Source organism: Rhinoderma darwinii, chromosome 12 (assembly GCF_050947455.1).
Source record: "Rhinoderma darwinii isolate aRhiDar2 chromosome 12, aRhiDar2.hap1, whole genome shotgun sequence".
Lineage (NCBI taxonomy): Eukaryota > Metazoa > Chordata > Amphibia > Anura > Rhinodermatidae > Rhinoderma > Rhinoderma darwinii.
The window spans coordinates 63,240,275-63,254,306 of NC_134698.1; the positions used below are offsets into that span (position 1 = coordinate 63,240,275).

The window sequence follows — 14,032 nt, forward strand, 5'->3', positions numbered from 1 at the left end:
TATAACATGCACCAGATGATGATGCAGCTTATGTTTGATAAGAACATAGTATTGAGTATTCTACCGGGGACAAACTGCTACTGGTTTATACAGAAGGGAGGGGGTTAATATTCCCATCCTAAAGACGGCTTTGTGCTGTAGGTGATCACATCCATAGTGAAGCCTGGCTTGTTCATGTAGGAGGATGCTGTATAAGAGGCTGATCCTTCCTTTGTCTTCAGCCCCCAGTATCGTAATGTATTAATATGTAACCCTTTTTGTCCTTCTTGTAGGTACAATGGCTGCCTTCCTAATGGAGATCGAGGCAGAAGGAAAAGCAGATTTGCGCTCTATAAGCGGCCGAAGTCAAATGGCGTCAGAGCCAGCAGTGTTCACGTGATCTCCACTCCACAGGCCTCGAAGGTGGGTGACGTGATTTACTTGTAAGCATCAGACCACAATGCATTTTTTAATTTTTGCCGTAAGGGGTCCGATCATGCTAAAGGTTTTGTTCAGTTCTTTGTATTCTAGCTTTATTCCCAGCAGTGTTAATGTAAAGTAATATAATTTTTGAGTCCTTGCTTTAAGCCAGCAACCAGGAAGATGGTAGCAAGCCATTGACTGACCAATCGCCATGACTGGCAGTGAGGAGTTGGCAGATGGCATGTTGGTAAATGTAGTTTATGGCACCAGTGTTGTCCAAAGTGATCGACTCATTTAAAGAACAGTAGGGGAGCTCTGCACTGGAGCTCTATACTGGCTCTTCATTTCAATCTCGATTTTACAATGTGAGCTTCAAAAATGTATGAACCTAACTTTTTAAGCTTTATAAGGCCCCATGCACACGACGTTAAAAACTCCTGTAATTACGGGCCATAATTACGGGCCCATAGACTTCTATTGGCCACGCGTACCTCCCCGTATGCTTACGGGAAGGTGCCCGTGCCGTTGAAAAAGATAGAATGTGTCCTATTTCAGGCCGTAATTACGGCACGGGCAGCCCATCGAAGTCTATGGAGCTCCCGTGTGTGCACCCGTAATTACGGGAGCGTTGCTAGGCGACGTCAGTAAATAGTTACTGTCCAGGGTGCTGAAAGAGTTAAACGATCGGCAGTAACGGTTTCAGCACCCTGGACAGTGGCTACCGATCACAATATAGATAAAGCTGTAAAAAAAATAAAAAAAAATTCATACTTACCCAGAACTCCCTGCTTCTTCCTCCAGTCCGGCCTCCTGGAATTACGTTACAGCCTATGTGACCGCTGCGGTCAATCACAGGTTGCAGCGGTCACATGGACTGCTGCGTCAAAAAGGGAGGTCGGGCTGGATGTCAAGAGAGGGACGCGTCACCAAGGCAACGGCCGGGTAAGTATGAATTGCTTTTACTTTTATTACGGAAAGGGCTGTCCCTTCTCTCTATCCTGCACTGATGGAGAGAAGGGGCTGCCGGTTAGTGCAGTGCAATTTTGCAGCCAAAAACGTCCCCATAAATACGGGTGGAATACGGGTAACACCGGACCCGTATTTACGGGCACGGGTCCGTAAATGCTGGTGCAATACGGGTCGAATACGTGTGACCAAGGACCCGTATTTACGGGTGGTCAAAAATACGGTCGTGTGCATGGGGCCTAAGGAACTGAAATTTGATGTCCAAATTCAATCTGTGCTCAAAAAGATGTCGAAAAGATAATACAGCATGGATACACCGGAATTATCCAAACCGGTCCTGTTAAATAGACCGCCTTATGTTATTGGCTGCTGTTACTGACATTTACTCTAAATGGTTATAAAATGTAGTCCGCATTAGCATGCCAATATGTTTTTGGTCTGTGGGAGGAAAGTAAAGTGCATGAAGGAAATCCACATTCAAACTGCTTCCAGATGGTATCATGGTCACAATCTTCACAACATCCCCAGCACGACGTGACTGCTCTGCCAACCATTGTGCCACTCTTCTGATGAAATCAGAACAGTGTTTTTGGACTTGGTGTTCTATCCAGCGACACAACCCGTTTGTGCCAGTGAGGTGAACCCCTGGACTGTGGTCTCCAACCTGTGGTTCTCCTGCCGTAAAAACACAAAAACAAACCAACTCTCAGCCGCCTGTGCCCGCCCACATGATGAAAGTTCTAGTTTCATCACTGCTAGAGAGCCAGAGGTTGGAGACCACTTATTTACCTAATGTTAAGTCATAAAAAATTGCAATACAATTCCATCATAAAATTACTTCGGTCGGCCAAGAAAGCATTTGATTTCTACAATGAGAGCAGGATATGTGGCCACCGGGCACCTTTGGAGACTTTTGTCTTGGGGTATGTTCACACACTGTGTTTTCAGAAATAATTCTGGACGCAAATGCCTCGAAATACGGCTGAAAAAAAGGTAGCTAAACGCCTACAAACAACTGCCCATTGAATTCAATGGGAAAAAAAAAAGGTGTTCCGTTCAGACGGGGCGTTTTTATAACGTGCGTGCGTGCGCGCGTGTGTGTCTCATTTTATAATTAGTTGTTTGTTAATGTGTTTTCCTTTGAGATACAGCTACTCTGTATTCTCTATAAAGGACAGCTGTATCCTTCGAAGACCTGAATCAGTCAGTCCCGCAGAACAGACTGGTTCCGTGTCAGCGGATCATGCATGTCGGATTACAGTTGGATCCTGCGTGTCTGTCTACAGATGGATCGTACCCGCTGTCACTGAACTAGTCAGTCCCGCGGACCTGACGGGTACAGGATTTAGTGCTACATACAGCTGCAGCTGCTCTGTATACAGAATACAAAGCAACTGTACCTCAAAGTAAAATGAATTTTTATTAAAGACTAATTTAAAAAGTTACACCAAACACACTGACCTGTTTTATAAGAAAAAAAAAAAAAGTACAGCTCTAGGACTTGCAATGTCTTCCTGTCATCTTAAAAGTGCGGTGCCTTTGAGAAAGTTATGGGACGCTGCTGAAGCTCAGGACATGATGCAGGACCGCGTTCTGTTTGTTTCTGCTGCTGTCCAGGATTTGTACATGAACATTTTGTTCCAGTTGTCTCTGCTGCTATATATGGAATGTGATCTGAACACTTGCACATGTGAATTCCACCCAAACATCTGCGGATGGTGTGAGGAAGTCCTGACCGCCCCCTTGGAGTTGGGATCTGCATTACATTCTCATTAAAAGACCTTTCTGAGGTTGCAAGAAGCTTATACATAATTGAGTTTATTGGAAAGTCTGATTCATTTGCCAGGAACAAAAAAAATAAATCTATTTTTCTCATCCAATATTAATCGCTCTTTATGTCTGGCGCATCTTTTGTCTCAATCGCTACGTATTTTACAGCTGCTCTATATTGTTTGCATTTCCGTACCTATTGTTAAGGTTTAATTCCGGCTAATTAAAATGTGGCATATAGATCTATAGGTCTGTACAACCCTAATCTATATTGTTCTTGCATAAAAGAACATATAAGAGGAAATGAACGTACTATAGCATTGAGATCTTAAAGGGAATATCCAGCAAAAGTACGTAATCTGACACCGGAACAGTTAAGGTTGCACAAGGACGTCTGTCTAACAAATTACATGTATGGCATGTTTGGATAAAAGCACACGTTGCAGATTTCCTACAACAAATTCTGCATCAAAATCGTAGGTAATTCCGGGGTAAAATTCAAATAAATGTTTAAAAATTTTTTTGTGGGGTGGATTGGTTTGAACTCGTGGCCGTTAGAGGTGGCGCTAGGCGCTTATTAGACAGCCCTGCACCTTTTCCAGTATGGCACAGGATACCGTACAGGCCTTAAAAAGACAGTGCTGTAGAATAAGGCTCCTTGATGACCGCTATAAAAAGGGTGCGTTGGCGGTCATTGAGAAGTTTAAGAGGATCTGTCACAGGAGAAGAGTTTAGTTTATTCCTCAGGTGCCAGCTCTGTTCTGGGGATGAAAGGGAAGTCTTCTGACATTCTTGGTGGCGGCCAATTCCTTGCGTCACTCTTGCAAAGTGTTTGGTCTTTTGTTACACTACACAGGTGTACAATGATGAGCACCAAAGGGGGCGTGCGGCCCAAATCCTGATCACTAGATCAGCACATAAGACCAGTGATGTAATGGGGTAGTCTCTAGCATATGTGCCTATTCTTGTGGACTACAGGGGAATCCTATAAACTGTAGCTCTTATCTTGTGGCACCTTGTCTTTATGAGGCTGTTCTAACCTGCTAGGGAACTGCATGAATAACCATTCCTTAATGTAGTTTTATTTTATTTTTTTTAAAACCTGTTTTAGAAGCCAGAGCCGCCGATTACATGTTCCTTTTAACAGCTTGTAGTCTGTACAGTTTTCTGCTGTACCTATAGTGCAGATTCTCCATAGCCCTGCATTTGTGTTATCAGTATGTGAAGTCCTATTTATGCCATTACCTAATATATCTAAGCGGTTTTCCAGGTCTTTAACATTGATGGCCTCCTCTTATGATAAGCTGTCAATGTTTGATCAGTGGGGGCTCAAACCCCGCTGATCAGCAGAAAAAAGGTGGGGCAGCGCTGCGAGTGCCGTGTCCCCATGATTGTTTACACCGTCACAGAAGTTTGTCCATATGGGCGGCTGTGCCTGGTACTGCAGCTCCGTCCCATTCAAGTGAATAAGACAGAGTAGCAATACCGGGCACAGGCACCGTTATATAAACAATGCAGTGTCTGTGAACAATGAAGGGGACCGCCTCTGCCCGTTTTTTATTTTAGTAATCGCCATTCGTTCTATGAGTTGGGCCCCCACCGATCAAACTTTGATGGCCAAACCGAAGGAAAGTCCTGGAAAACGCCTTTTAATGGCTCCCTATTTCCCAGGAACTTCTTGAATTATCCTAAACACCGGAATCATCCATTCAAAAAGTAATCTTCACATCTAATTAGCCTCCTTTATTGTCTGGAAAATGAGGATGTATTAGACAGCGAGAGACTTGTCTGAGATTAATTAAGTTTGGATTATATTTTACAGCAGATGACAACACGATTAGACAACTGTTAATTTGAGATTAATGTTTCCGGTCGTCCAAGTACAAACCATAAAGCGTCTTACGAGTCCTCTGTTGTTCTTTCTAGGAGTGATCTTGGTGGCAGCCATTTTTCTGGATTTCCTGTCAGTCCTGAAATCCCTAATGACAAGGAACAATTCACCTCCAGAGGAAAGATTTACATGTTTTAGATTAAGAGTCTGTTCACACGCTTAACAAATAAAGTCTGAAAATACGGAGCTGGTTTCAGGGAAAACCGCCTCTGATTTTCAGGCGTTTTTGAAGCTGAAAATGAAGCTTCTTTTAATTTGGAGCTTCTTTTGAGGCGTTTTTCATAGTGTTCAATGGAAAATCGCCTCCAAGTAACGCCTCAAGAAGTGACATGCTGCTGCTTTTTACGGAGTGTCTTTTTACGCTCTGTTTTTTAAAAAAGGCATAAAAAGACGCCCCATATGAACTAAATGCTGTTATTCCAATTGATTTCAATGGACGGATGTATGTAGGCATTCAGATTCAGTTTTTTCAGGTGTTTTTCGAGTTGCAGACGCCCTGAAATACGCCTGAAAACACTGCGTGTGAACATACCCTAAAGCTGCCCATACTCTTTAGATTCCTCCCAACTTCCCCATACACGTACATGCTTGGCTACATGTGTTTTCATTGGGGAGAGGGGAGATAAGCAGCTGCCAGATGCCTCTGGCAGCAGCTTCTTTTCTGCGGGAACATGGTGTATTGCCACTGTTAAGGAGAGAAGGATTGGGGTGTTCAGCATGTCCGATCCTTCTCTCCATAGGCTATGTTCACACGCTAAAGTAAAAACATCTAAAATACGGAGCTGTTTTCAGCCGTTTTGAATGCATCAAACTTTTTTTTTGCTGTTTTTTGCAGCTGTTTTTGGAGCTGTTCTTCTATTGACACGATGAAAAACTGCTCAAGAAGTGACGTGCACTTTTTACGGGGCTTTTTATTGAGCCGTTTTTTTAAAACGGCCGCGTAAAAGAACACACCGTCTGAACGAATCACCGTTTTTCCCATCGGAGACGTTCCATTTGCGTTTTTTTTAGGTGATTACACCCCGAAAAACTCCTGACAACACTCTGCGAACATACCCTAAATGGTAGCCATACATCAAAGATAGCTGATGGCCAAAGGATTGTTCAGCCACCAGTTATTCCTCAAACACCCCCCCCCCCCCCATCATATGCATGCAGGGAGAATAAGCTGTTGTCAGATCCCTTTGGTGGCAGCTTATCTTTTGTGAAAGCTAAGAATCCGGCATATTAAAATACAACAAGCACGATACAATTTATTTTTTTCCCCACTGACATCTGTCGTCGGGGACATCCCCCACATGTATTAGATGGTTGGCCGGTCCCGGGGAAATAGTCGGTGTTCATCGACTGCGTATGGGGCACCTCTCATGTTAGAGTGTTTTGAAGTTGCTTTGTTCGTTGAGTATCCCGGACTTGGTGTCCCTTGGAATGGAAACTCTACAAAGTATGTCCTAGCGAGTTAAAGTTTCCTGGAGGCTCTGTGCATACATTTCAGGGTGTGCACTGACGTTTTATATAAAACAGATCTGTTTTGCGTTGTTTTCGGCGTCTCGTGTTTAGTTCTGTTTGCCTCTTATAAACAATCTTGCATTATGTTCCTGGTCTTTGCTGGGATTTATGAGTAGGAGTTCTCCCTACTGCCTGCATAACTTCTGCAACTTGTAGAGCTGAATCCCCACAACTCTCACACCCTGTTCTTAACCTTTCTTAGACCCCAAGACTTTTCTTATAAGCCTCTGCGGCTTTACATAATACTCTGTGAAAGGTGTGTTCTTCTGTAGGTATTACGATCAAAGGAGATTATGACTGAGCGCTGCTATGTAAGGGATCCTTCTGCCTTGATCACATATAACCTTGAATGCCTCGGTTACCAGAGGCACAAAGTGAAGGGTATAATTCTGTGTAATATTTCTAGATTTGCACCTCTTGTCCAGATAATGCAATATTTCAGGAATATGGTCTTGCAGCTGTTGCTGGATCTATCATCGTTCTAATCTGACGGCTCACTTTTTAAGTTAAAGGACCCGTTAGCCAATATAAGAAGATCTATTGATATTGCATAAATTGCTACTTTAAAACATAACTGCTCCCAAAACCTGCAAATGTGTAAGTGGAACATCACACCGTGATGCCATACTAAGGGGTCTACAAAGCTTAGCTATAGGGTGCTGTTTGCAATGATCCTCCTAATTGATCAGCAGGTGATCGATCGCCAGTAGTGTATTCTTTGTTTTTTGTTTTTTTTATGTCAGTACCAAGGAATTTCCAGGTGTCTAACTGTTTGATAAGTAACAAGTGTGCCATCGGGGAAGGGGTGGATTTAGGCTAACAGCAGTCATATCTGTATTTTTCTGTTCCTGTCACTAGATCATATAAGTTGAACTGGTTAACTGATCTGTATAGCACAGTCTTCCTGATTCCAGCACTGTTTTTCTTTTTTTTTTTTCTTGACCCCTGCCGTTCTAGAGATATGGTCCACTATTCTGTTTGCTCCCTATATACTAATTTGCCATAGTTAGCCAACGGGGTGGAGCTAGCTTCCGTCCCTGATGCTGACCAATCATCAAGAGGCAGCTAAAGGGGGAAGTTCACACCCTGTAGGCGAACTACAGCAAAATATGTTTTGTGAAGCAATTTTTTTTTTTTCTTTTTAATATCAACGGAGCTTTGTGAGGGCTTGTTTTTTGCGGGAGGAGAAGACACTTACAAAATGCGTTTGTCCGTGACTGTTATGTATTGTCACCAAAACAAACAATTTCCCTATGCAGGAATAACCACACAGTTCACTAAATATATACGTAAAAAGAAAAAGTTCAAGACCTAATACGTGTACAAAACAAAGTTTTATTTGAAGTCAACAAGCAGTTAAAAACAATAGTGCAATTCAGCAATAAAAACGTGGGTGACGAACGTGTGTCCAGTAGTATGAAGGCATAAATACTCGAGTAGTTGGCACACAAAAAAATGTTTCACGTAATAAACCGTAATCTGCAATGTATACCGGCTACTCCCAAACCAGATTTACACATTGGTAGAATACCATTTAGCCAGCGAGGGAGGAAGTCATGCTGAAGGATTATGCACGATGCCCCCCCCCCAAAATACAAGGCAAAATGACTGACCAACCATAAGGGACACCCGATGCGTGTTTCGCCAATGGCTTCATCCGGGTTGATTGGTGTCTAGTGGGGGAGACTTCTTAAATGATCAGACGGGGATCAGCAACCTTCGGCATTCCATTACTTGTGAAACGACAATTCCCAGCTTGCCATGACTTGCCTTTGGCTGGAATAATAAAGCCTATGGCTGCCAGGGCATACTGGGAGTTGTAGTTGCACAGCAACTGGAGTGCGAAATGTTGCTGACCCCTGTGATAGGGGACCAATCAAAAGACCACTCTGAGCCGGACACGGGTCATTCCTTAATTTGGACAGAGCAATGGTCTGCGTGTGTCGGAACGGTTCTGGTGCCTGCGTAGGACCCGGCGCATAGTGTCTGAGAGTCACATGTCACAGCAGCTGAATTAATCACACGCAGGGCATCGCCACCAGGAGGTCGGAAGCTTGAACATATGAAGATAACAGAAAAGTGCTTGTGCAGTACGCAACCAATTCCCGATATGCTGAGTGTAAAAAAATTAACGTGCAAAAATAATAAATGTGAACACACAAGGTAGTGCCGGGTAAAGGCCAAACACATGGGGATGTAAACGGAAACAAAGTCCTGAAGGGGGACATCAATGGTTAGTTATACTCCACAATAAATAGTGACCTATAATGATAAAGTGTGAAATTTGCCGCAGCAAAAAATACTTAGTGTCTTGAGTGCATGTGCTGCAACAAGAAAAAAATATTTTTTTTTAAGGTGCAGAACAAGTTAGGCTGGGTTCACACTTGCATCATTCTGCTCAGTCAGAGGAGCAGAACAAGGGAATAACAGAACCAACTGTTCCATTGCACAACGGACACCGCCGGTTGCCGACGGAACCCATTGACTTTAATAGGTTCCGTCGGGGTGGCTGTGATTTTACTAGACATAATAGTGCAGCTTTCTATTCTATTGTCTCTGGTAATCCCTGCCGGATCTGCAACTGAGGCCCCTAACAGAGCCTCCGACACAGATGTGAACGAAGCCTTACATGTATATTGCAGGTCTGCTGGCAGATGGGGGGCCCCCACACTACAGCACTATCTGGTCCGCCTATGTTCATTGTCTTTGCAATTTTTCCGCTTTATGATCTCATCCATTCTTGCTATTAGCAGACAACGGCCTAAACAGATCATCCTCCTTCGTGCTCCCAAACCTAGAGAGATAATACCTTTACAAAATAAGTCTCCGGTTTAAAACCAACATGCTTGCTCAGTAGAAATATTACTAGTAAACGCATAGAGAGAACCCCCAATGACAAGGTAATCAGAGAGAGGGGCGCATAACTGTTCATAAAGCCCAAATTTGGCAATGGCGTCCAAACTGAATATCAACACTGTTTCATGTTGGGCCAAGACTATCTTCCAGTTTTCTCCTCATATTGAGTAGGATCCTGTCCATGCCACAGGCTCCTGTTTGAAGTGCCTGGGGATGATTTTTAGGGTCGTCAAGTCTTTCACCCCCGCCCTCTGCTGCAATAATGGTGAGGACATTCTCTTATTCGATGTCCCAACTCACAATAGGTCGTCCCGATGTATATCTTATTGCAGGGACAGGTGGTGTAGTAAATGACCCCCAATGTGGTGCAACTAATTTGGTGTGTGAGATCAGGTATTCTTCCGCACTGTGGAATTCACAGGTTTTTGTTCTCACCATGTTCGGACATCCTATCACAGGGCATTATAATGAAGGGCGTTACGATCCAGGGAAAACGTATGGTGAAAAAAGCCACGTCCAGGATCAGCTGTTATTGTTGACTGGGTAAGACGTGGCCGGCCATTTAAATGAATTAAGTCCTTGAAGTACGTGGACGAGTCTGTTTTATCCGTTAGAGTATGTGCACAAGATAACTGCATTTACGTCTGAAATTACGGAGCTGTTTTCAGGAGTAAATAGCTCCTGAATTTCAGACGTAATTGCATGTACTCGCGTTTTGCGAGGCGTCCATTACGGACGTAATTTGGAGCTGTTCTTCATTGGATTCAATGAAAAACTGCTCCAATTACGTCCCAAGTAGTGTCCTGCACTTCTTTGACGAGGCTGTTATTTTACGCGCCGTCTTTTGACAGCGACGTGTAAAATTACAGGTCGTCGGCACAGTACGTCGGCAAACCCATTGAAATGAATGGGCAGATGTTTGCCGACGTATAGGAGCCGTATTTTCAGGCGTAATTCGAGGCGTAAAACGCCTCCATTACCCCTGAAAATAGGTTGTGTGAACCCAGCCTTAGGAAAAAGGGGCTCCCAAGTATCTATATACCCTAATAGGACATATGGGTTGGGGTTGTTGATGTGAGAAACCCTGTAAACTGCGATTTATTCATATAACTATTTTAGCAGCAGTGTGTACATATAGGGGATAACTTCAAAATCCATTCAGGGGGTGACACGAACAGGATGGAGCCAGTGTGCCGCCCCATGTAACTCTTGCTATACTGTTTATCATAGGGTTTGTATCTGGACGGGGTCCCTTTCTATACACAGTTCTTAATACTGGCGTGAGCTATACCGGTCTGCTTCACGCTGTTGGTCTTTTCCATAGATTAACTTGTCTCATTTCGGCACGCAGGATCTGTGTATAGAGAGTGAAGGAAGCAGCGTTGATAGTTTGCAGGCTTGTGCAATCTCCCACTGTCCTCCAGAGAAGGTAAGACCCTATAGAACAGATGAGAAGATTATTCGACTGTTTCTCCTCTTGTCATTTGGATGTCAGCTATGTGTATTAAGGCCCTATTACACGGCTAACGATCAGTCAAATGAGCGTTCATATGAACGCTCGTTCCCGATCATTGTCCTGTGTAAACAGGGCAACGATCCGCCGATGAACGATCAAACGCTCATTCATTGGCTGATTGTATCGTTTGTGGCCGATCCAATGGTCGCTAGTTGGCAGTACATCTCACCGATACTGCATAGGAATGAACAATCGTTACGATTATCATTTATCCCCATACGTTTCCATATTGTCACAATCCTAACTCCTTGTGAAAGGAGCAAACGATCGACGCTCTTACACAGCCTATATCGGGCCCTGTAAAAGGATCTTAAGGCTGCGTTTACGTGTGCTAATTAGGCTGGATTCACACGAGCATGTTCGGTCCGTAAAGGACGGAACGTATTTCGGCCTTAAGTCCCAGACCGAACACACTGCAGGGAGCCGGGCTCCTAGCATCATAGTTATGTACGACGCTAGGAGTCCCTGCCTCTCCGTGGAACTACTGTCCCGTACTGAAAACATGATTACAGTACGGGACAGTTTCGAGGCAGGGACTCCTAGCGTCGTACATAACTATGATGCTAGGAGCCCGGCTCCCTGCAGCGTGTTCGGTCCGGGACTTGCGGCCGAAATACGTTCCGTCCTTTACGGACCGAACATGCCCGTGTGAATCCAGCCTTATTGAGGCATGACTTGTAAATGGACATAAAGATGGGTATATACGTATTCCAGATCCGATCACTGTTAGCACAATTCCCACATGCAAGCAGTGATCTGAAATCTCATTTTGGGAAATGTAGAGATCTGACCGACCTCCTAGTAGTCTCAGATAATTATTTAGTCCAGTGTACCCTTTAGATTAGGCCCCATGCACACAACCGTAATTTTGTTTTTGTGTCTCCATATTTGAAGAGTCATAACGGTTTTTTTTTTGTTTTTTTTTTTATTCTGCCGATGCCGGGAGGCAGTGATAGCAGACAAAGCTAGGACGGGGTTTAGGGGGCCCCGTTCTAGAGATAGGTGTTGGTCCCAGAGGGACGCGTATATATGACATATCCTGTGGATATGTCAAATGTCCCTTGTGGGAAAACCCCTTTAAATGTGGAGTCTGCCATACACATTCGATAGCTGTTGGCCAATCTCGCCATAAAAATTCACACTTGCAAATCATAAATAAGCATTTACAACAGGTCAGACTATGTAGGATGCCTGTTGTGACGCATTAAAAAGTCACCGTGGTTTTAATGATGTACAAACAGTTTAAAAATATAAAAATAATGTCCAATACATGTCCTTACTGTGACTATAGTTTGCCCCAGCAGCGAGTGGCAGCAGCAGCGTGGCAGGCTGTAACCTAGAGCAGGGCCGTTCTGGGCTGCAGAAGACCTTAGACTACCCAGGAGATCAAGAAACAGATCTACTACAGGTATATTGGAAATGGTGTACGTGGTTACAATGCATGGCCTTGCAGACTGAAGTCTTTTTGATATATGGTAGACATTTGCAGCCGGTTAGTCACCACCAGTGATCACTTTCATAGAAATCTAAAGCCAAGTATCCAACTTTCTAGGGGGTTTTTTTTTCTGGAATTTGCTGGATTGTTTTCTATTGATAAGAATGGAGTCTAAAGGTGGCAGTACTCATTAGATGTATGACAGCCGGACCCGCTGATTTCGGCGAGACTGGCCAACCGTCTAATGGGTATGGCGGTGTCTCGAGACTCCACCTGATGGCAGATGTCTGGGGAAAGAAGGGTGTGGCATGTTGAATTTTAATATGCCCAATCCCGTTGTTTGCTATTAGATAACCTGCTGCCAGATGAGTCTTGCAGCAACTTTTTCCCCTGGGAACACATGCACGCTCAGTTGAGTAAAGCGTGTATGTGTATAGGGGAGTCGGGAAAAATAGCGGTCAGCCGAATGAACATTCAAAAATGCCTAAGGCTGGAGATGCGCACGAGACGTTTTCTGCGGGATTGGCTGACAATCTCGTGTGGGAACCTCCTGACTGTCCCCCTCAACAGCAGATATCAGGGAAAAGAGGGATCAGTCACATTGAATTTTAACATGCCAGATTTTGTTTTTTCTTTTCTGATGACGTGGGCAGCCTACAGTGGTGCCCGGCAGCAGCTTATTCTTCTCTCTACATTGAAAATAACCAAACTGTGCTCGCTTTAAGGTGGAGTTGACAGAAATAGCTCTTGGCTAAACAAGCAGTAATCAATCTTGTGTATGGCCAGCTTCATGGAGCTGACCGCATATATTATTTACAATGAAACTTTTTGCTTTTATCCTATTGACATGCCCAATATTGGTTTATTCAGCATAGCTGTGTGTGTGTGTGTATATATATATATATATATATATATATATATATATATATATATATAAAATCCCGCTTGCACCTATACAGATATATACCACCCACTAAATGTCATGATGTGGAATTATTACAATTGCTTAAATAAAAATGGCCATAGAGTGAAAGGAAATAACTATTGTTACCTGCAATTGGTCAGCAGAGAACAATTGTGTTTAATAGTATGTTCTCTATTGGTGTGGGAGCACAAAACCCCTCTGACAGCACCAGCCCTGGTCTAGAGAAGAGCAAATACCCAGGCCAATGACTGATTTAAAAAAAAAAAAAAAAAAGTCTTTGTGAGAAAACCCCCGTTAATCCCAACCATAGATTGTATGATTTGAAATAGAACTTAATCTATTTTTCCATTGTGCACACTATTCTGTAGGAGCATATAAGTAGCGACTCAGAGCCTATTATGGCTGATTATGAACAAATAGATCTTGCCCTCAGTTTCCAGGTAAGTTCATAGAAAAATATTAGACAAGCTTTATTGATCCTTTCATAATATTTTATATCTAGAAATAGACGTAGGACCATAGCGGAGTAAACGTCGTCAGATCTTGCTTCCTAATCAATGGGTTTGTGACAACTTAAATATCCTAAGTTTGTTCTTGTAGAGCAAAATTGGATCAAATCTGCTTCCTCTAGCAAGCAAGACAGATTATACAGACTTCAGTAAAGGGGACCGCAATGGGGGCAATCTGCGGCCTGTCCTAAATTGACCTATAATCATGACTTGCTGTGCAGTACCCATCACAATCTTTACAACTCGAGGCACA

General features: G+C 43.5%; 1 protein-coding gene across 4 annotated transcripts in view; it reads left to right on the forward strand.

The window, feature by feature from the left end:
* Positions 1–14,032, forward strand: part of PELI2 (pellino E3 ubiquitin protein ligase family member 2) — a 65,750-nt gene that overhangs the window by 37,353 nt on the left and 14,365 nt on the right. The window contains exons 2-5 of one of the 4 annotated variants that reach the window (XM_075843320.1): positions 273–402; positions 10,746–10,823; positions 12,202–12,318; positions 13,639–13,710. In XM_075843320.1, coding sequence (XP_075699435.1) covers positions 273–402; positions 10,746–10,823; positions 12,202–12,318; positions 13,639–13,710 — 397 coding nt within the window. The remainder of the gene's footprint in view (positions 1–272; positions 403–10,745; positions 10,824–12,201; positions 12,319–13,638; positions 13,711–14,032) is intronic. The other 3 variants (XM_075843322.1, XM_075843323.1, XM_075843324.1) reach the window with 3 other exon arrangements.